This window comes from Aquila chrysaetos, chromosome 9, assembly GCF_900496995.4.
Source record: "Aquila chrysaetos chrysaetos chromosome 9, bAquChr1.4, whole genome shotgun sequence".
Classification (NCBI taxonomy): Eukaryota; Metazoa; Chordata; class Aves; order Accipitriformes; family Accipitridae; genus Aquila; species Aquila chrysaetos.
Genome location: NC_044012.1, coordinates 1,189,030 through 1,211,004, shown reverse-complemented (window position 1 = coordinate 1,211,004; position 21,975 = coordinate 1,189,030). Strand labels below are relative to the sequence as shown.

The window sequence follows — 21,975 nt, the reverse complement described above, 5'->3', positions numbered from 1 at the left end:
ATGAGTACCAAGAACCAGGACGACTCTGGAATCTAGTATTGTCCACAGTGTGTAACTTCGCTCTAGTTAATTGTGTTGCTGTCCTAAATCCCCCATAAGTTTCACTTAAGTGATACACTTCATTTTCTAATCTGAACTGTTTTGTATATGAAGTCATGAACTTTAAAAAAAAAAAAAAAGTGGAAGGAGAGTAATCCTGCTCTATGAAAGAGTGCTGCATTCTGATACTCACTCATAGTTTCATGTCTGCTTGTGAAGAACACTTTCAAGATGAAGGAACTACATAGAAGTAAGAGAATGACTTTTGTTAGTTACACCTAATTTTTTTGCTTGCTTGTGTTTTCCTGCAGAAATTCTGTGAAGAAAAAAGCGATGATTTTCCAGATCCTGTCAGACCTTCCGCCTCTGGATTAGGCCGTGTGGAACTGATTGCTTCTGTCAAAAAGTGGCCCTCTTCTCTCAAGAGCACACACATGGCCAATTGCAGCGTCTAGCACCTAAGGCCGTGACCATAGTATTTGGGTTTTGTAGTGCCAATAATGCTGAAAAGCTATGCTTTGTTTTACTAGGGCATGGGATTGTACTGTTACCAGATTCCTGAACCTCATTAACAGTGGGGTGCTCTTTGAATTTAAAGCATATCTGGTCAGTTGTTATTGTTGTTAGAAGGTAATACACATTACCACGTTTACTTTTTTTTCCTCCTCTTCCTTCTTGACGTCCCCTCTTTTGACTAGAAAAGCTTGTGAAGCAGAAACATCAAATGCCTGTGACATGAGCCATGACTCATAACTGTCAGTAAGTGAAGGGATCACATGTTTTACAGTTGAGTGGGAGAGCTAATACTGCGATTTGTTAATTGCAGTAGGTGGCAATGAAAAATACTGATAACTGTAATGAGCAGAGAATTGCTTGCTGCTGTAGATAGCCAGAGGTGGGTGCTTCCCATCTGAGAATGTGATTAACGGTTTTCCATGTCTCTTACATGTAACTGTATATAGAACAAGGGTTTGGTGGCTCTAACGAAATGAAGAAATGAAGGGGAACTTTCAGTTAAATTTTACTTTTAAAATCTTACCCTCTAAAATACTGTCAACTTGAAAAGAACTTTCTGCCTGGCTGAGGAAGGAACTCCTCTGTGTCTCTCACTCTGACTGTATGGGTTAGAACTCTGTAAAGCTGCATTAGCCATTCTCAAACCAGCCTTCTCCCTTTCATTCTCTTCATGGTTTTCCTTCTCTCTCCCTCAGTTTCATATTGTGTTTTTAAGAGAGACATAAATATCCTACTGGCTTTAAAGATCAGAAGCAGCTTTTAGGAATCCATGGCATTAAATTGCTTAGTTAGTAGAAGCTTTGACAAATAATCAAGGATTAAGGAGAGAGGAAGCAATTTCTCTACCACCTTCTAAATGCAGGAATCCCCCATAACCGTCTTTTTCCAGCTGTTACTGATGTAAATCTTCAGCTTGACTTTAGTCCAAGTAGGGGGCAAACTACATCATTTTTAAGCATTCTTGAAAATTTCACTTCATCCTGAGCTGTTGCATCTTTGTAGCATATTGAGCTCACTGCAGTTTTGAAGTGATTTTCTTTTTTCTACCAACAGTCCCCAAGTCTAGTTTCTAGATTGTCATGTCTCAATTAAAAAAAAAAAATAATTGACTGATGTTACAGAATGTAAAAACAACCCACTCCAGACCATGCAGTTGTATTGTGAGGCATGTGAATTTTTTGGGTGCTCCAACTATCCGGACAGTTTTGTGATATCTCACTACAGCCTCATTCAGATATTTGTTTCTTCTCCTGCACGTAGAAAGCTGTTGCTGCAGTTAGAGCCCAACAGCTGTCATGTATGGCGATTATGCCTTGGTAGAGTGTAGTTGGTATCATGTCATTTTTCATTTTTGTTATTTTAAATAACAAAGAATAGTCTGTAAATGGTTTTTAAGTTACTCTAGTCTGTTTACTGTGTGTTTTTTCCCTTAACGTGTGTGCTTAGTTGAGCCGTGTAGAGTTTTTGTTTGTTTTAATGGATTTTCCTGTTCGTCAGTCTGTCATAAAGTTCACTTTCTCTTTCTGTCTCTCTCTTTCTCTCTCTCATTGAGAGGCATTGAATTACGTTTTCAGTAGTAAGGCTTCTTGCCGATATGAAGGGAACTTTTCAGAAAGAGACCTGCTCTGGGTCATTTAATTTTGAATACAGTTTTCAATCGTTCAAGTTTTGGATGGTTTATATCTAATGTGTGTTTCATTTTTTTGGAAAGCTATATTTTGTATTTAGGAAATGGTATACTATTTTGCTATTTGTACTGAGTGAGTACATTGGCATAAATATAAAAATTTATATATATACATATATATAAAATATTCTTTTTGCCACACATTTTTGTGGTAAATTTGTGAGTTTGTCTGATGTTCTACCACAACGTGGCGTCTGATAACAGTGGGGTGGGGTGGGGTTTGTTATGTCTTTATTGAGTATTTAAGTACTTTTTGCAACATAAATAACTTGTTCATCTCTCGCCATTCCATCAGGCAATTTATTGTTCCAGCTGGCTATGAGAAGCTTCACTGCGTGTTTTGATGTGTCTGTCACTCAGCAATACGATCTAGTAAGGAAACCCGTAGGCATTTAGGCGTATATAAAATAATGGGGTTTCATTCAGAATGAGCCATTCAGCTTTTATCCACTATCATTGTCTATTTAATATTTTATTATTAGCGCCTCTGTGTTTTAACTCTTAATTTATGATTATGCTAAAATGTTTAAAATTTTAATCATGATAAAAAGAATTCCCTGCTTCATAATGTCCAGAGCTGCTTTAACCCTGAACCATACTTTTTCTTTCTGTGATTTTTTTTTTTTCTTTTTCCTGCTAAGACAAAATATTAACAAAATCTTGTTATGGTTCATGACATGAAAACAGCAATCTTGCAGCATTGACTAAAAGCTATATGAGGCTATGTAGAAGACTGAGAATTATGGACCGAAACAACTTCCAGATAGTTGTGGAAGTCGATAGCCAGTTATTTGAAAATGAACTGGTGGCTTTTGCAGGATCGCAGTCCCAGGACAAGCTGTTGGGTGTCATCTGGGGCCTTCATACACAGAAGTAATAGGAATTATAAATTCACTTGTGTGCTGCTTCAGTTTGTTCCGTTGTTCCGAAGGGGTGTATCCTTACGTTGAAGTGCTGTTGGTCAGTGCCAAGTCACCAGGGACCAATTCTCCATTTAACAAGATGGGTGTCCAAAAGAGAACTTCATACCAAGACTGCTACAGCTCCAGGGGGGAGGGTATGTTTGAATTGTGTGTGTATTTTAGGTTGCTTATGAAGAGAAGAGAGAAAAAAAAAAAGTTACAAGGAAAAAAAAAAAAAAAAAAAAAAAAAGGGCTGTGCTATCCCATTTTTCACTTCCGGATAACACCTTTCTTTTCTTATGTTAAATTTATCTTGTTCATTTTAGGTCAATGTTTAAATGTACAACACTTTGAACATGTGATTTGGTTACAAAAAGTATTTGTCTTATGAATGAAGAGATTGCTCAGTGGTTGATTAGTGCTTGAACTGCTGCTTGCAAACAGTTGTTACAGAAGATAAAGAGAGGTTTGATAAGCCAATAAAGAGCTTAAAGACAGGCTGCAGGATTTCATGGCAGAAAGACCCAAGAACAGTGTGAGCCACATCTGTATTTTATCAGTCCTGAACATTTACTTTTGTAATTTAAGCAGTTGATACTGATAATTGGAGCTTACTCTGCTTTTTTTTTTTTTTTTTTTTTTTTTAAATCTTTGTGTTTACTCTTCTGCATGCTCACACTGGCATGCCTGTTAGCTCTGAGCAGATGGAGTGCTTGCCTACAGAGATGAGGCAGTGGCATCACGTCTAGTCCATTTTGGTTGAGAAAGTTAGAAGATACTGAGATAGTAGTCTCTATAAACGTCAAGTTTCTGACGTTATTATAAAGGGGAAGTTACTATCATATCCACAAAGCAGCAATTAAGTATAGAAGATATTACTAGGTGAAAAATGAAAAACTGTAGAGCTGCATTGCTGGGATGGGTTTTCTGTATCTTGTTTTTTTTCTGCTGCTTGAGGTCGCTCTTAAAAGAATTGTTAAATCTAAACCTTCATGTTAGATGTGGGCTATACTCTTCAGCTGTATATGCCTCTAAAGCACCCATGGTCCGCTATCTGCATAGCATCTGTGGTGCATGGTGGTTTACAGAACAGCAATTTGCTGGCACAGATTAAAATCTAGGGAGTCGTACCTGCTAGCCACCAGTTGTGACTTCTGCATACATTCTCTTGTCCGCTTATACACTCTGTGTGTGTGTGTGTGTGTGTGTATATATATATAAAAAAAAAAAACCCCATGTGAATAACACATAATACGCAGTTATTAGCTAAACATCTCCTCTGGCAGGAAGTTACTGGTGCTTTGTGCTTAATTAGCAAGTCCACATTTTGTTGTTAATTGCCTCTTCACTGTCTGATCTTTCAACAGTTATTCAAGCCAAATGCTTTGCTATTATTTTAACATAAAAATAGTTCAAGAAATAATTTCAGCCTTGCTGTTTCAAAGTGGATGTTTAATCACCAATCACTTTATAATTACTTCTAACTACTGACAGGGTGGTTACTTCCTATGTAGTTTTAAGATAGAATAAAGCATGAACAGTTAAGCGTTTGTAACTTGGCAGGGTTTTTTACTGGAAATACTAACAGCCTGGGCAGCTGTATCAGTTACATTCCCCTGATTTAGATAAGTTGAATTTTTTTTTTTTTTAAAGCTTCTATTGTGATTTTGATTTAGGATATCGTTTCTAAAAGAAAACTTGTCTGAACAGATTTTCTACTCCTATGACCTTTCCAGAGTCTTCAGAAAGAATACCAAACAAGTCAGAAGCTTGCATTTGTCTTAAAACATAGTTTAAATTGCAATTTGAGTAGCAGGAAAGATGACTTATTAAAAAGTAAAATCAAAAAAGTTGTTACTGGACTAAAAAAGCTACAGGTAGTTTCCCCCAAGGGTACATACGTGTGTGTGCACGCATGCACGTGCACATTCGTTAAGAGTTAGAAAACAGTTTCACTGTCAGTTTTTGAATGCCTCTGTTTCACTGTCAGTTTTTGAATGCCATGCCTCTGTATGGCAAATGGTTGGGTTACTTTTTCAGGGTAAATACAGGAGACGAGTACAAGGAATTATGGATATTTATCTAAGTGATAGAAGCAAGAATGAGGAGAATGAATTGCTCTGCATGCTCTGAGCTATGAGTTGTAGGTGGAAAGTGAGAAGAGGAAATACTGATCACTGGTGACTTCTCATTAGTGCAAAATTTATTTTCAAGGAATAGGTGTGTTTGGTGTTCAGAGGACTGGTGGCAGCTCTGTTGTTTTACAAGCTAAAAGGAAACTAGTACTGAGATGCTTGCTTTGTTTGTTTGTGGTTTTTGTTTTAATTTGGAGTAGTCTTTTGGGATAGATTGTGAGCACTTCATGTTCATATTCAGACCAATTATGCCAGTGGCGTACGACAGTAGTCACCTGAGCCCACAAAGGGGCACGTCTGTCTGTGCCCACTGCAGGCTGGGAATCGAGCATAGAGGGTCACTGTGGGAAATGTGGTCAATGTTCGTTAGATACAAGGAAGAATGCAGCAGCAGATAAACTCCTGTAAAAGTGTACTTGTAAAATTCTCTAGTTGAGTATGAGGCTCAGAGGGGTTACACAGGAGGAGAGGCTTTTCCTTTCTTATAATCTGTATAGGTATGTAAATATGCAATGCCTGTATATTCTAGGATATATATATGTATATAGAGGAATCGTATATCTATTATATATAAATAATTAGTAGACACAAGCATAGAATACTGTTATATTTACATTTTTATAAACCTGAAATAATACTACTTTTCCTTAGTCTGAGGTTATTTACCAAGGTTTTTGTAGTAACTCATTAATAGTTGTATCAACACCTTTCCATACTGTACATGTGGCGCTGTTGGTAATGTTGCTCCAGAAACTTGCTTGGCTTTTGAACGTCACTAATATCCATGGGTTGAAAACAGCTGTACACTTTTGTATTTTTATATATTTTTATTAATAATTGCAGATGGGGTGTTAGCTAAACAGTAGACCTGACAGCCTTGGTTGAGAGCCTGCCCACTGGATGGGCTCAGGAAACACAGCAGCGGCTGTCTGCTTCCATGTGCTCCCCTGCCAGCTTTCCTCAAGTGACTCCTGACTTCGGCACCTTTTCCATTCTCAGTGTCCCAGCAGCTCGTGCCGATAGGGAATGGTGGTGGCTGTGTTGCTCCAGAGGAGCTGGACTGACACCAGCACCTCCTTCCCAGTGAGGGTTATTAATTGTTCTTACATAGCAAAGGATCCCGGTTGCTGCTTAGCTGGGTTGTGTTTGGATCGGGAAGGTGAAGCTTAATCTGTCATTCCTCTTCTCTTTATTCTCATAAAGGCAGGCATCTTTAATTTTTTTTTTTTGTTGTTTTTTGACTGATGTTTTACTGTAACAGTCAATATCTAGAAAACTCTCTCCTTGAAAGCTGGTGAAAGCTCTCCTTGGTTTCTAGCTGTGAGGAACCCTGCTGTGACTTGTACTGATTTCTTACAGATTGTGTGAGAAATTAAACCCCCTGAAAGAAATCCAGATCATAAAATCATGTATTTTGTCCACCATGACTCTTCATGCCAAATCAGGGGTGTTCTGCTGCAGTTTGGCATGAGGTTGATTGATAGACATTATTGCCCTGGTACAGGCTTCATCGAAGCACCTCTGCCAAACCAAAAGCAAATGGCCTCATTTCTTCTCTTTGAGCCATCAGTTTGCAGGTCTGATCTCCGCTGTTTCCAGAGGTCTGTAATTTTTGCTGTTACGGTTCATGAAATTGCCTCACAACATTCAAGTGTATTGGGACAAGGGTGAGGAATCCAAGGATTTCCTTGCTTGCTGTGGGATACTCACAGACATTCTGCAAGTGCTTGGTTCAGACTCCAAAACTCCCAACACCCAGCAGCAGCCCACTGTACAATATTCCAGTTGTCTGCATTTGCTCCAGGATTCAGATTAGCAAAGGGTCCTGTGTTCAGATCGCGTAAATGGCCTTCAGTTCTTTTTAGTCCCTGGAATTGCCCCTTGGTGATCCGGGGAAGGTCTGGCCCACGTGTCCCTTGTGCAGGTGGGTCCTCACGCATGAGTGCGGCCGTCCTGGAGGTCAGGATAACGGCACTCGAGGGGAAAAGCTCCCTTTTGAAAGGAGGGAGTGTGGCGCTCCTGGGTGTTGCCGAACTGGGAACACATTCCAGTATTCCTGAAGCTTTTTTTATTGTGGATGCTATTTGAGATGAGGTTATTTGAAATATTTACATTTGAGCTCATTATTAATGAGTAAGCTCCAAAAACCTTCAGAGCAGAGCTTTCTACCTCTGTTAGTAGCTGCATCTTTGAGTGGCTTACCTGCCTTTCTGCCATGTGTTCCTGGAGCGCACTGGTCGACCGCTGAGCTGCCTCTTCCACTGTCCTGCAATGTGAAAGTAGCACCAGATATTCCTTTGTGCATTTCTGTGTATATGGCTTTCGTAGTTGGGATTTTCAAAGCACTGATACCCGGTGTTTTCAGTTTGTTCTATGAGGGGATATTTTATTTGCATCTATGTTTTTAGCTATCCTGTGATAACTTGTTGAATATTAAAAAATAAAAATATTTTGCTTCTATTGGGACATTTGTATACTCGCAATTATATTTCTGTAAACAGCTGCAGTCAAGAATAAAACAATGAAAGTTTTCATTTTGCAGTGTAAAGTCTTGTTGTGTTTTTTTCAAGGGCATCTTCTGTCTGCCAGGAGAAAGTGCTGTTCTTCAGTACAGAATCAACCTGTCTGGGAACCGTACGGCGCTAGGGTCAGGAAATACTGGGAAGGTAGTAGCCCGTGCTGAGTTGTGCCCGTGGTGGTGTGGGCTGCTGGAGCTGTTGCGTAAGAAAAGGCACTGTGTCATGCCTGCACTTTTAAAAAAACATTGCAATGTTTCTTTTTGACTTTGCGGTGTTAAGTCCGAAGGAACCGTTGGGTGTACTACCCCAACTCCAGCCTGCACGTTATAGAGCGTTCAAGGAAATTGTTTTCATTGTCAGCCTGGAGCAGGATTCTGTCTCTGAGGGACCTGGGGGAGAAGCAGAAGTCTCCCCTGGGGTTGGTCTGGGGGCTGTTCTGCCTGAGGGAGGTAATGCTGGAAGTCCTAAGCCAAGATGACAGGAGCTCTGCCTCGCTAGCAGAATTTCTGTGCGTGTTAGCACAGTTCCCCTTTATCTGCATCTTTGGTGTATTTATGCTAACATGCTAAAAGCGACCTGGGGTTACTGAGCCTCAGGTGTGTGTCCCCCTTCCTGCTGACCTCCTGCGGGGATGTAACCTCTGGCAGGACCGTGGGGCCACCAGCCAGGATCAGCAATTTCATCATTTTGAAAAACTACAAAAAAAAAAGGGGCAAGAAGAAACTGTACTTACCCCAACAGCTGGGCAGAATGCTTTACTGTGAAAGATGTAACTAGATTTATCTGAAAGGCATTTCCCTGGTGCTGCCCCAGCGCCAGCCCGTACCACTGCCCCTCCTGCCACCCCAGCTCTTTCCCCATCAGCCCTGCGCCCGCTGCCCCGGGCAGGGTCAGACATGGCCATGCTGCAGTGGGCAAATGCAACCCCCCGCCGCTGCCTTTTGCCCTTCTGGAGCTGCCAGCCCTGCTGCAGGCATTCATTATCCACCTGCCTCATTAGTGCCATGGGACAAAAGAAAACACCCTGAGGAAACCCTCCCTCCCCAGCCTCCTCTTCCTCTCGAGGCTCAGAGAAAAACACTCCCCGGCCAACGAGCCTGGCACAGGCAGCCAGAGGAACAAGACTGAGCCACGGGGCTGTGGGTTTTTGTGTTTATTAGCAACGCAGCCATTGCCTGGGGTGCGTTTGGGGGCTGAGCAGGGAAGGCCCTATGTCAGGCAGCTCCCCCTGGTTCTGGCAGGCCATCCCAGGTCAGAGCCTCCCCAAACCCGATGACCATCACCCCCAGTCACAGCTGCTCTTCAGGCACTGGAGGAGCATGAAAGGGAAGGCCTGGCCCCTGCCCAGGGCGGCTGCCTTCGGAAGGGTGCTGGGAGAGGCCTCACCCTCGCGGAGCTGTCAGGCGTTGGGCAGCAACATGCAACGCCTGGGTGGATGGTCCTTCCCTCACAGCACCCGCTGCAGGGGACCCCATCCCGCCCTTCACCTCCTCCTCACAAACTTCTTTGTCACGGCATTGGGGTTCAGGCGCCTCCTGCCAGCGCCCAGGGCCGCGTCCCGGATTTGCAGATTGGCCGCACGGCTGTAGATGTCGTTTTCCGCAAAGGGCGAAACCCCAGCGATGTAGTCGGGGTCAAAGACATTGGTCTTCTGCCTGGCCTTGCGGGACAGCCGCTGCTGCGGGAAGGGCTGGTCTTCCACCAGGTGAGGATTGTTGGCGTGCTTCCCTCCTTTCGGGGCTGGCAGTGGGTACTGCCAAGAGAAAAGCAGTCATTAAACTCATTTCGGGGGCAACTCTTGCTCAAAGAGACTTCAAGATGACTGCAGGCCTCTAGAGAACTGAGCAAACGAAGAACTGACCACAGGCCCGGCCCTCATCCCAGCAGCAGCCGCCCAGCAAGTGAGACACAGCTACTCACCCTGAGCCCTCGCGGGTTCAGCACCTTGGGGTTGCGGGAGAAATGCATGTGGAGGCTCCCATCATCACTGACGCTCACTGCAACCTTCTTCAGGGTCTTGTTACCACAGTGGGGACAGAAAACCTTGGTCATGTCCGAAGTGGTCCTGCAAGACAGGTACAGAGAGGGTTTATTGCTTCCTGGGCCGTGGAATACAGGCTTAGCCCACGAGCAGGATCATCCAGCAAGCACCGCACCCCCATGCCGAGGGCAGTGCCGCTCGGCGCGCAAACACTCACTTGAAGCAGCCGTGGCAGCGGAGGATGTAGCTCCTGGCCTGGCGGATCAGCATGCCGTTCACTGCCAGCACGTGGAGGCCCATCTGCAGCAGCACATTCTGCAACGAGGAAAGAGAAACCAGGACGCCGTGAGCTGGGGCTGCCAGGAGCTTTAACCAGGGTTTGCCAGTGCAGGCAGTGACAGAGGCTGACGGAAGCAATGCCAACGGGCTTTGCAGAGGCCCCTGCAATGGAGAGAACTGGCTGGTTTTAAGATAAAAGGCGCTGTCGCAAAGCTGCTCTCATCCTGCCCCAGGGACTCAGCAGTGCGCTCCTCTGTCTTAGTGTGCCGGTTTAACCAGCCTGGAGGTTTGAGTAATTTGAGAATCTGCCCTCAGCCCGCCCTGCCAGGCCAGAGGGTCCCGTGCAGGGCAGCAGCCAGCACCCACCTGCATGGCAAAGTCAGTGGTGACGCAGCCGACCTGGACCCCGACGGGAGTAGTGTCACAGTGCCCTGTGTCCTGCTGGACCTGCTTGAGGTTGCTGGGCGTTATCCAACCCTCGTCATCGCTCTCCTCATCCTCCTCTTCCTCAGCACTGGCCCCATCCTCAGAGCTCTGGTGCTCCTCTGTGGTCTCTGGGCTAACGGAGATGGCTTGAGCTTTCTGGGGTGGAGGAGACAGTCAGCTACGGGACATGCCACGCTCTGGTCAGAAACCAGGGGAGCGAGGAGAAGAGGCTCTGGGTCTCACCAGCAGCTCCTGCAGCTCCTCCTCAATGCTGGGCAGGGGGGCTCGCCAGTAGAGGAAGGAACTGAACTCGTCGCTCTCGGATGGGACTGCGCTCTTCTCGGGACTAGGCTGATGCTGGCCTCTCCCCGGGCGCTTGTGCTGTGGGGGGACGCAGGATGGGGGTCCCTCGCCCGCTGCTGCCCGTGGGCTGTGCGGGGCTCCGTTCCCCATCCCCAGCGCCGTACCTCGGAGCGCTGCGTCCCCCTCCCTTACCTTGGTGGGCAGGTGGAAGCCGGCGAGGTGCAGGGGGGCCTCGGGGTGCCGTGGGGTGGAGCTGAGCCGTACCTGGGGGGGGGCAGCACGGGGGGTCGGCAGGGCCCCGTCCTGGGACAGGGTCCTCATCCCGGGGGGCTGGGTCCTACCTTATCCTGGGGCTCCCAGCGGAGGCCGCCAGGGCCATCAGTCTCGGCCTGCAGCTGGCAGGTGAGGGCGAGCACCTGCAGGTCGGCGGCCGAGAGGCTGGGGTAGTCCCCGGTCTTCTTGGAGAAGTCGGTCACTGCGAGGAAAGGAGGAAAGGGAAGCGGAAAGGGATACGGAAGAGGAAAGGGAAGGGGAAAAGAGCCGGTCGGGCCGGGCCAGGCCGCAGGCAGCCGGGCCTCCCCGAGGCGCAGGGGCCCGCTCCGGTCCGGCCCGCTGGGCCGCTCCGGTACTCACCGAGGCGCAGGACGTCGGGCCGCGGGCGGCGGAGGCGCAGCTGGCAGGGCAGCGCGGCCAGGCGGCGGCGCGTCGGCCTGTCGCGGATCTCGGCCAGCACCTCGGGCACGGTGTACAGGTTCTGCGCGATGTCCTAGCGGGCAGCGCCGTCAGAGCGGACCCCCGGTTGCCCCCCCGTCCCCCGTCCCGTCCCGTCCCCGCCGGTACCTGCAGCGGGGCAGCGCTGAGGAAGGCGCCGGTGTCGGCCACGACGTGCGCCACCCGCGCCATGTTGGCCCGCCCGCCGCGCTGCCCGCTGGGAGATGTAGTCCGCGCGGGGCACGCCGGGAGCCGGTAGATGCCGCGGCCCCGCGTGACCGCTTCCGGGCGGCGCGGTCAGGTGACGAGTTGGGAGGGGAGGGGTGCGTGTGTCACATGACGGTGGGTGCTGGAGCCGGAAGCGGGAGCGGAGCGGTCGCCGGTAACTCGGGCGGCGGGACGGGACGGGACGGGACGGGACGGGGTTTCCCGGGACGGCTCGCCCTTCCCCTCCCCAGGCGCTCCCGTCCGGTGGGCAGGGCGTCCCGGGAGCTGCTCGGCCGCGGGCTCTGCCCGCCCCGCGGCGGTACCGGCCCGGCGAGACGAGGCCCGGCCCGGGGCGGCGGCGGCGGGACGACCCGCGGGGAGGGCTGTCCCGGCCGCCGCCTCCCCTTCGCGGTGCCCCCGGGGCGACGGTCGTGGCCCGCGGAGCCCGGCCGTGGCGGTGCCGCTCTGTCCCCTCTCTCGCCCTCCCCGGCGGCCGTCGCTGCCCGGCCCGGTTCTGTGCGGGGCGAACCGGCTGCGGGGCAAGACGCGGCGCGGTCCCGGTGGCGGCGGTGGGTGGGGGTGCCCGGCTCCCGGGACCGCTGCCCCGGCTCCGCCGCCTTGTGTTAGCTGGGAGGCGGCCAGGCTGCCCGCTTCCCCGGGAGGCTTGGCCGGGTCGTCGGTAACGGGAACCCCCCGGGGAAGCTGGGGAGGGGAGGGCAGGCCTTGAGCTTCGAAAGAGGGAGAGCTCTGCGCCTGTGCGTGTCGGTGGGGGAGCGTCCCGGGCCCGCACCGGTCCGACGGGGCAAAAGGGTGCGAGCGGCAGACAGAGCGTGCGGGAGGGGAGAGGGAAGGGGGTCGGAGAGGAAAGCCGCGCCTGGGGTTTGGCACTGAGCACAGAGGGGTTTTCTGATAGTTGAGAGGGATTTGATGTGGCCAGGGGCGTTAAAGCGAGCAGTAGTGAAATGGCGTAGAATCAGGAGAAGGGAAACTGGGAAAAAGAGTCAAGATTTAAAAGAGGAAAGGATAGATGCAGCCCAAGCAGACGGGTCTCTGTCGTTGCCTTACGTGGGAGGGTGCGGTGAGGAAACCGGCGGCCGGTCTGGCCCCGGGGTCCTCTTCTGTCGTGGGATGCTCAGGGAAGCCTGCGAGCGCAGGTCGGGCATGTCACGACAGGTCTGGTCTGCGCCCCAGCGCTGGGGTACAGCGGGAATGGGGGAGAGCGGCAGGGCTGCGAGGGGGGGCGTGTGTGCGGAGCGAGGGCTGGGAAGTGGAAACAACTCTGTAACAGGTAACACTCAGTGATTAACGAACCCCAAGTGGCCTTCTCTGGCGGAGCTGGCAGAGGGCGACGGAGCCGGTGGGGCTGGTATCACCGTGGGGGACGGCTGGAGAAGAGCAAAAGCAGCGCCAGCAGCTGCGAGGGAGGACCGGGGATCCAGAGTCCCCGCTGCGGTGGAGTGAGCTGTGGGTCTTACCACAATGACTTTGAGGCGCAGGTCGCTAACGTTAGCGTAAGAAAGGCCCTGAAGGACAAGTTTGCTGGTCGGTCTAGCCCAGGGGCTGGTCGCAGGCTGGCACAGGAGGTGCTGCTTAGGAGGGGCATGCGCACCTAGCTGTTTTATTCTGTGGGCCTGCTTAATGGCACTAATGAAATAAGTGGTGATGCGGAGCTGGGGAGTCATAACAAACACGAGGAATAACAATATCCTAAGGGAAGGCCAGCGTGATCTGTGGGCCAGCATAATTGGAGTAGGAGTAACTGTAGTAATAGCAAGTGCAATTAGTCTCGTGAAAGACCTCCCTCCATCAGTCAGCTCTCCCCCACTCGTGAGGGGGAGGAGATCGGCACGTGTCAGCGAGCCCCCGGCCACCGTCTGATAGAGCCAAGACAGCGGCAAGTCTGGTACCAGACGAGGTTTTCCAAGTAGAGGTGGGGATTGTACGGGGCACCAGCCAGGTCTCGGCTGAGCACAGGGTGCCGGGTTGGTTTGCCGTGCTGGTGGGGGTGAGGTCGCACAGGACTGGCATGGAGAAGGAGATGGAGAGCAGAGACCCTAGTTCACGTGAGGGGATCTAAAAAGGAACCTGGCTTTGGGACGGTGCTTGGTAAGGTCTAACAAGGGGGTGGGGGGAGGGTGGTGGGGAAGAGAGACAGAGAGACTCCTGCACGAGGAGGGAGGTGGCAGAGGCTGGAGATGCTCTTCGCCCCTCTTCATACCCCTGTCGCCCTGATCCGGGGAGGGAGAGGTTGGCAGGCGCTCCGGTCCAGGGCTGGGTAGGAGGGGGGCTCTTGGCTTTGGTGGCTTGGGAGGGGGATCAGGTTTGACCCTGTCTAAGCCCTTGCCGCTGCCCCGAGCAACAGGATTGAGGCTCCCCTTTGGTCCTGCCCAGGGGTGGGCAGCAGATGCCTCTGTCTGCCTTGCTGTGTCGGGGGCTTGTGCAGGCAGGGACCCTCTGGTCCGTGACCTTGACACCCACCGCAGGCACCCGCACTGGGCGCATCCTCTCCAGCTTCTCTGCCTGGGAAGTGCAGAGAGGAGGACTGCTGCCCGCAGGCTTAGGAGGACGGTGTGAGTCGATAGCTGACTCTGTGGTCCCAGACCGAGCACCTCGTGCTTCTGCGTGATACGTGACCTCATCTTCCTACTTTGTGGTCAGTTGTTTCGGCAGAGGTGCCCAGCCACGTGTTCTGCCAACGTCCCCGGGTGTTACAGCTCGTGTCCTTCCTGCCCGCTCCTTTTTCCCCGGTGGGTGACTCCAGGGGAAAGCTGCGGCAGGAGGGGCAGGGGGAAGCGCTGTGCCTGCGGTGACAGTGACGTGGCGCCGGAGAGCGAGGAAGTTGTGGGAAGTGGAGGTCTGGGCTTGTAGCCTGCTCTGCACTGTGATCCTTCTCTGTGTTCAGAGCAGCTGTGGTCCCTGTCCCCTCCACAGTGTGTTAGAGTAGATAGGAGTGATTTTTCTGTGGGATTTTGCTGCCAGGAAGAAACCTGGGCTGTCTGTGAGGGATGCAGCTGCTTCCCCATACTGTGACCGGACCTTCCACTATTCTGCCGGTGTCACTGCCTCGTCCTTTCTGAGGGACCCCTTGTGCAGTGGCCACGCAGACTGCTCCTGAGCCGACGCTGCTGCTCAGCAGCACAGAGCAGGGTGTGAGACAGCGTATCTGCTGAAGGCTTTGGAGGCTGCTCTGTCCTCGTGCTGGCTGTGATCGGCAGCGACCTTTGGGTCGGGGTGAGCTGCAGCCGCCCAAATGGGGTGTCCAGAGGGCTGAGCGCTGCCCAACTTGGCTTGGATCTCTTCAGGCCGTGGCGGTGCCGTTGAAGGGGGGTTTCTCTCCCTAGGGCGCAGTGTTGCCATTGCCCGCAGTGCAGGGCTGGTTTGTCAGGAGCGAGAGGGAACCTGTGTTTACCAGGCGTGTGCCTGTCCATTGCCGAGTCTCCCTGCCGTGTGGGTCACTTGCAGTAATGGCCGGGCTGCGTTTGGGCGCAGAGGGGCTGGCCTGGGACCCCAGCGCAGCCGCGGCTTCCTCTGCGTGGTGGGAGCGGTGCTGAGGTCTCTCCTCTCTCTCTGCTTCCAGCCAGGGGTGATGCCATGGCCGCTGCGAGCTCCAGCAGGGCCAGGACCGGTCCGCCCTGCGAGAAGTCCCAGCTCTCCGTGAAAGGTGGGTCCTGTTGTCTCACCAGAGGTAGGGCTGGGAGTCCCGCCGCCGGGAACGTGGATTTTGGGTGCGTCTCGTCCCAGTGCCTGCACCCTGGGCTGGGAGACCTTCTTGGGGGGGTGGGGAGCAGGGACTGGGGATGGCCAGCACTGCCCTGCGTCCCAAGGGCGCCCAGGGAAGCGGAGCGGCCATCGGCTGGGCTCCGCCGCCTTCTCTCCCCGGCTGCCATCGGGACGTGGCTCCGTGGCCCTGCCAGGGCAGCGTTGGTGCTCCCGTGGCCGCGAGATGGCTCCCGATGCCTGGAGCTGCGTCCCCTGGAGCTGCGTCCCCTGGAGCTGCGTCCCCGTCTCTGCCCCGCAGCCCCTGCGCAGGGCAGCGCTAGCCCGGGGGGTGGCCGAGCCTTGCCTGGTGGGTGCCTCTTCCCAGCAGCTCCCACAGAGCCCCCTTGCCCCCGCCTTTCCCACAAGCCCTGGGGTAGGGTGGTGTCTGTGGGGACCGTGACGCTCCTGCAGTCTTCAGGTGTGGGGCCAAGGCGCGGGTGAAGCTGGGGACAGGCGGTGGTCAGGGACTGGTGACAGGAGCCCCCGGATCCGACCCTTGCTGCCATCAGGAGAATCGCTTCCTGCTCCCCCTCTCCCAAAAGCAGTTTGACTCCGCAGCGAGCCATGGCACCCCGAGCTGGCAGGGATGGGGTGTGTGTGGGGAGGGCAGGGGACAGGGTCTCCCCTGCGGCTGCCTGACCCTATGGCCGTCCCCCCTGCCCAGTTGTGTCCGTGAAGCCCAAGGTGCACAGCCGCCCGTCGCGGATGAACTGCTACGTGGAGGTGGCGGGCGACGGGCTGCCCAGCGAGACCAAGAAGACGGGGAAGCAGATCGGGAGCTCTGAGCTGCTGTGGAACGAGATCCTCATCCTGTAAGTCTCCGTGACCCCTTGGCGTGGGGCTGGTGCTAGGGCTGGCCCCGTGCCCCCCGGTGCAGCCCGCGGTGCCGTCGGCTGGGGCCGCTCGGATGTCGGAGATCTTTGCCCCCCCAGACAAGGATGGTGCCGGGGACAGCCAGGCCGGGAGGAGGGTCTCCCATTGCCCCGCAGCCTCGCCTGCCTGCCTCTGCTCCCCGGCTTTGGCAGGGCTGGTGCTGCCTGCTCTCACAGTGACGGCCTCCTCCTCTGGTCTCTGCAGGAATGTCACGGCTCAGAGCCACTTGGACCTGAAGGTGTGGAGCTGCCATACCCTGAGGAACGAGCTGCTGGGCACCGCCTCCGTCAGCCTCGGAAATTTGCTGAAGAGCGGCGGGAAACGTACGTAGGAGCCGGACCCCGCCGGGGTCCCTCGGCCTCCGCCGCGGCTGGGGGTCCCGCAGGGTCCCTGCCGCCTCGCCTGCCCGTAGGTGCGCGGCGGGGAGGAGAGGCAGCGGCCGCAGCGGCTCCTGCGCAGTCTCCCGCCCCGGGAGGGAACAAGGTGCCATTGTGCGCCCTGGGCCGCCTGTCAGGGCCGGGGGGCCAGGGCGTGACGGAAGCCATACCTCCGTTAGCCAGGGTGCTGCAGCCTGCACGGAAACACAAACCCCTCAGCTATTCGCTGCCATTTGCGGTCGCCAGCGTGTGGCTCGTGACAGCAGCCACCGCATAAAGGCGGCCATTCAGGGCTTGGGCTGCGCAAGCGGCTGCGCGGGGCTGGAAAAGGCTCGCTCTGTCTTTTCCAAGCAAAGCTCCGCTGCTTGCGAGACACAGGCTTGGTATTGAGCGGGGAGAGGGGCCTCCCGTGCCCTGGCGGGGGGGAATACGGGGCTGGTTCAGACTCTCCCCCATGCCGGGGGCTGGGGCGAGCTCCTTCCCCCGGCACTGCCAACCTCGGGCCACGAAACCGCGACGGCGTCCCCGCCGCGCTCCCTGCGGCGGGCGAGCTGCCGTGCCCCTGGGTGGCACCTTGTCTTGCCGGGGCAGCGATGGCCACGCAGGGAGCTCTGCTGCTGCTGCCATCATCTCGCAAAGCCCGTGAGGACCTGAACGTCTGCCCCGGGGTAGTCGCGGGACCGGGCTGCCTGTTGCTTGGGCTGTTGCTGTCAGACAGCCTGTGGTGGGGGTCTCTGCCCCAGGGCACCCTCCCCTGCAGCTTTTTTCTTCCCGAGGCGTGCAAATGCTGTGTCGGGCTCCCGGAGCCACTGCTGCTCCCGCCCTACCTGCCTGCTCCTCTGCAGGGGCACAATCGGCTCTTTCATTAGCAGGCGTCCCAGGGGGCTGTGTGGAAAATGAATGGAAAAGGCAACTGGCTGTTCTAGCTTGTCCGTTAACATCCACCAGAAAAAACGTGTCAGATTTTTCCTTGACACCGTGGGCTGGGAGGGAGGACTCTTAAAGCTGCAGAGCCTGCCCTGCCCTGCCGGGAAGGTGCTGCCGTGGGCCGGGGGCAGCCGGCGCTGCCTGGGCGAGCCATTGTGCTCTCTTCTGCCTGTCTCGTCTAGCCCGGCGTCTGCTCCCTCCTGTTCTCTGCAGACTCGCTGCTTGGTCTTTGGGCTTTGCTGCGGCTCCGAGTGGGCCAGCGACTGCTGCCAGTCCCCCAGAGGTCCCGGGGGATCCTGCATCCCTGGGCGCCTGGGACACCCCTTCCTCAAGGGGGCTGCTCGTCTGTGGAGAGGAGGGGAGCCTGTTCCCTCTGCCTGCCAGCCTGGGGAAGCAGCCGGGTCATGCGAAGGCCTGCAAAGGGCATTTGGGACTTCAAGCTGTCCCAAGTTGGACTGGTAATGCTCTAATGCAGCCCGTGACCCTCTGCCTGGGGGAAGGCAGTGAAACACGCGTGCTCTCTGCCGCTGAGAGGGGCCCGGCTGTCCTATCCCCCTCCTGGGAAGCGCTCAGCAGGAGCGTGCCTTCCCCAGGGCTGCTCCCGCCCGGCAGCAGACCTGCTTTCTAGCTTAGTTGGGTTTGTTACGGTTTTGGTGAGGTTTTCTGTAAGTTACTGATACGTGAGCGTTGCTGCGGCCTTTGGTTTGTGTTCCTGTAGTTGTTCTACTTGGCGTGGAAGAATTGTCCTGGTTGCTCTGCTTTTGGGCAGGTGGGTATTTTTGGGCAGGGGTGGTGTTCTCGCCCCCGGTGACGTCCGCGGCGGTGCGTGCAGGGCTCTCGCCTGCCAGGAAGGTGCTGTAGCTCCCGCTGCTCTTTCCGTCGGCTCTCCTGCCAAGCGTGCCTCGCTTCAGGTGGAAGAGTCTGGAAAAAGAGCTCGGTGACGAGCCTGGTCAGGCCTGAGCTCCCAGGAAGATTGGGAAAGCCTGCTGGAGCTAACAGCCCGAGCTGTCGGACAGGAGCTCCTGCTCCGGGCGGGTCCAGCCTTGCTTTTGGGCTCGCAGCACTTCCCACCGCCTTGGCAGGATCCTCCAGGGCTTCTCTTCTGGCAGGCAGTGCCCTCCTGCTTTCGGAGGGGATTGGCCAGGGAGATGGAGAGGTGGGTAAGAATGGGCTCGATCACAGAAAATGAGCTGGAGCCTTCCACGGAGCTGAGCGGCTCCCGGGGCTCCCGTAAAACAGCTAATTTGCAATGGCACAGCCCCCTGCCCCGGCCCCCAAGCTGCTGCCTGCCACAGAGGCACCTCTTTGTTCCCAGGCTCCGGGAGCTCCTCGGCTGTTCCTCCCGCGAGGCCTGAGGAACGTCCCCAGCCAGCCTCGCGCCACGGTCTGCGTGGAAGCTGATACTGGGCCTTGCTGGTTTTTGCTGGTCCCCCTGTGTGCTGAGCAATGGATATCTGTGCAGGCGCTGGAGCGAGCCTGGCTGCAGCTCGCAACTGAAAACACTCGCTTTTATTGCTTGCTGCTCGGGTTGCAAGTTACATCAACGGGCTCCTGTTTCTTGAGTGGCACCACATGCCAGGGTTTTACAGATCCTGCAGAGCCTTTTCTTTCTCTGCCGCCGCGCCCCAGGCAGAGCTGCTGGAGCTGCAGCCTGGCAGGACCCTGCAGGAGAAGCCATCGGCAAACCCCCAAACCTCTGGAAAGCTGCATCTGCCCCCCCCGCTGTCATGAACGTGATGTCAAAGGAGCTCTGCTGCATGGCCCGGCAGCAAAGGCTCTTAGCGAGGAGTTGTGAAGGCAAATGTGCAGACTCCTGAGGTGACTGTTCAGTGAGCTGGCCCTGTAGCAGCTGGGCAACCGTCCTGTAAAACTGGTTGTCCAAGCCAGTAAGTCACAGCGGGGGTCGGACCGTGCCTACCCGACGTCGCCTTTCGTGTGTCGTGTCCTGAGTGTCCCGCAGAGCTGATGGGCCTGGGAGCACCAGTGCTGTGCCTGTGCCCTGGCCACCTCCAGGCTCTTTTTGGATGGGAGGCTGCTGTCTGTGCCCAAGCCAGCGAGTAGGCAGGGTCTGCTGGCTCCAGTCCTGCCGTGCCCTGGCCGGGCTGTTTTGCAGACAGGCAGCTGCCACTGGTCAGAGATAGCGGGCATTTTTGGCTTTCTGTACCATCTTGTCTTCCCTCCCAGGGCTGTGATGGTTCAGGGGAAAGCAGCAGAAGTCTGAGGTCCTCCTGGTTATACCTGGCAGATAAACGGAGTGGGACACAGTCGTCTCTAAGCTGCTGGTGGCTGAGACTGGATCAGCAGCAGGGGCAAAGCTTCACACTGCCTGGGGAGACTTTTACATTTTACCTGCGACAGAAAAGGTTATCCCTTCCCCTAAACTCTGGGTTCCTCCTTGGTTTAGGGATGGCTACGAAAGGTCTAACCTTCCCCCTGCTTCTTCCCGGCGGGGCTGTAGCCACAGCACGGAGTCATTCCTTCGGCTGCAGGTATGCACAAAGGTTAAGCTAGTCTTCACTTGCCAAGCACCAGGGAGGTGGGTGCCAGGAGTGGTGCTGCCTGCCTGACAGCCCTGAGACCCGGGGGGAGGCTGGCACGGCTCAGTGCTCCCGCTGGGGCTGAGAGTGGCCCCGCTGAGATCATTTGCTGCCCTGCCTTTTCTGTCTAGTGCTTTCAGGGCAGTGTTCTGGCTCTGGGATTTGATTCTTCTGCAGGTTGATGGGGGGCAAGTAGGTTGCTGGCTGGAGCGTGGGGTTTTCAGGGTAGCCCAGGGGATCTGCTTATCTTCTGCTTGCGTAAGCAGCAGTCCTGGCTGCTCCGCGGGGGGCTGCTCTCGAGGGGCAACGGTGGATGCGGCTTTGATTGCGTGGAGCCGTTTAGAGTGGAAACCGGCCTTCGCATCCAGTGGAACTGTGCAAAGAGGGCTTGTGGAGCTGAGAGGGTGGGAAGCACCGTCCGTCTGTCTGTCTGGAAATCCTCCTGGCTGCGTGCACAAAGATGGAGCCACCTCACCCAGGGAAGAGGCAGAGGGGCTGCCCCCTCCTGTGTGGCAGCTCTCTGGTGCTTGTGCCCACGGGCGTCAGACGTGTGTGGTTCCTGGAGGTCCCAGAGGGCTCAGGCTTGGGCTTGGGCTCAGCCCGGGGCCGTTATCGCGCTGGCTGCTACCAGCCTCATTTCGTGGAACCGTAAATCCGCTTAATGGGCTGGGTGGGAATTCCAGCTCACCTCCGCTAAATGGGAGCTCTGATGCTGCGTGCGGGGCACTGGAAGTAGCTGAACTGAGACCTTATTCAGGACCAAATCACCCCCCGACCCCCTCCCAAAATAATAATAATCCCTCTGACATTCTGGCTGCCGGCGGGACACAGGCAGCCTTTGTGCTCCGCCGTTCAGGGGACCCTCTGTTGGTGCAACAGCAATGTCCCTTTGTGCGTCCCGCATGCTGGACTGGGACAGTGAATGGAAGGTTCTGCTAGTGTTTATTTTCTTTAAAAAAGCTGAAGGGGGTGGAGAGGGGGAGAAGGAAGCCGGCTGGGAGGTTCATGTTCACATCCTCCACTTGGAGACACCTTGTCTTTGCTCCTGCGCTGCCGCCCCCTCGGCTGGGCGCCCGCACAATGAGGGCTTGTGCGGCTCCGGCGGGGAGACCGGCGCGCTCGGCTGCTGGGCGCTCACGGAGGGGGATGGAGGGGACCCCTGGAGCGTGCGGGCACGACTTCCGCACGGCTCGGAGAAAATGCAGATTCCTATGGCTTGGAGCCGCCGGGGAGAAACAGGGTCTGGATTTGTTCTGGTTTTTGGCCGCACTCGGTAGCATCTTCTATCTCAGGCTCTTAAAACCGTCTGTGAGATCGGTTCCCCTTGGAAGCAAACCGAGAGTAACTCCTTTAGGCAGATGGGCAAGACCAGGCTTAGCAGAATCCCTTGTCTGATGATGGGTGGGTAACGAGTTGGGCTCCAACCTCCATGCTGTGCTCCCGTGAACGTGTGCCCGGACTTTGGGCACTGAGGGCACACCTGCCTCCTTGGCACTAAAAACCTGAGGCTCTTTCACGAGACCCACGAGCGCAGCCTGTCCCACAGCCCTGTCTTCTCTGCAGACCCTGTGGCGCTGGGCTTCGGTGTCCCTGTTGAGCACCCTGTGGGGCAGAGACGGCTTGGGTGAGGGGGTCATGAATCCCAGCGCTGGGCTGCCTGCCCTGTAACTGGGATCCTCCTTGCAGCGCTGGTCAGCTTGGAGGACGGACGGCTACCAGCCACGGGCCGGTGCGTGTGGCGCGAGTGCTGTGACCGGCCTCGCGCTGGACCCCCTTCTCCGTCCCCTTTGTGTCCCC

At 54.6% G+C, this 21,975-nt stretch overlaps 3 protein-coding genes across 14 annotated transcripts in view; 2 read left to right on the top strand and 1 right to left on the bottom strand.

Moving 5' to 3' along the window:
- Positions 1-7,813, top strand: part of NFAT5 (nuclear factor of activated T cells 5) — a 77,286-nt gene extending 69,473 nt beyond the window's left edge. For all 9 annotated transcript variants that reach the window (XM_041126081.1, XM_030025451.2, XM_041126082.1 and 6 more), the window contains one exon: positions 351-7,813. The gene's annotated coding sequence lies outside the window, so the exon portion shown is untranslated. The remainder of the gene's footprint in view (positions 1-350) is intronic.
- Positions 7,814-8,936: 1,123 nt separating this feature from the next.
- Positions 8,937-11,762, bottom strand: NOB1 (NIN1 (RPN12) binding protein 1 homolog). The gene is made up of 9 exons (XM_030025463.1): positions 11,628-11,762; positions 11,421-11,553; positions 11,129-11,262; positions 10,980-11,051; positions 10,728-10,865; positions 10,425-10,640; positions 9,997-10,094; positions 9,719-9,863; positions 8,937-9,551 (listed from the first exon to the last, which is right to left on the bottom strand). The coding sequence occupies exons 1-9, from the start codon at positions 11,688-11,690 to the stop codon at positions 9,282-9,284; spliced, it is 1,269 nt and encodes a 422-aa protein (XP_029881323.1). The 5' UTR covers positions 11,691-11,762; the 3' UTR covers positions 8,937-9,281.
- Positions 11,763-11,784: 22 nt separating this feature from the next.
- Positions 11,785-21,975, top strand: part of WWP2 (WW domain containing E3 ubiquitin protein ligase 2) — a 43,932-nt gene continuing 33,741 nt past the window's right edge. Inside the window, exons 1-4 of one of the 4 annotated variants that reach the window (XM_030025457.2) lie at positions 11,785-11,880; positions 15,283-15,366; positions 16,129-16,276; positions 16,542-16,660. In XM_030025457.2, coding sequence (XP_029881317.1) covers positions 11,835-11,880; positions 15,283-15,366; positions 16,129-16,276; positions 16,542-16,660 — 397 coding nt within the window. In that variant the 5' untranslated portion in view covers positions 11,785-11,834. Of the gene's footprint in view, positions 11,881-11,936; positions 11,978-15,282; positions 15,367-15,619; positions 15,772-16,128; positions 16,277-16,541; positions 16,661-21,975 lie in introns of those variants that run through there. The other 3 variants (XM_030025459.2, XM_030025458.2, XM_030025460.2) reach the window with 3 other exon arrangements.

What these genes read in the sequence shown, in the direction of transcription:
- NOB1 (XM_030025463.1), bottom strand. Translation starts at nt 11,690, where the DNA reads ATGGCGCGGGTGGCGCACGTCGTGGCCGACACCGGCGCCTTCCTCAGC. An exon ending in GCTTCCACCTGCCCACCAAG is followed by an intron (nt 10,866 to 10,979) that starts GTAAGGGAGGGG and finishes GTCCCCCCACAG; the next exon opens with CACAAGCGCCCGGGGAGAGG. An exon ending in AGGAGCTGCAGGAGCTGCTG is followed by an intron (nt 10,641 to 10,727) that starts GTGAGACCCAGA and finishes CCTCCACCCCAG; the next exon opens with AAAGCTCAAGCCATCTCCGT.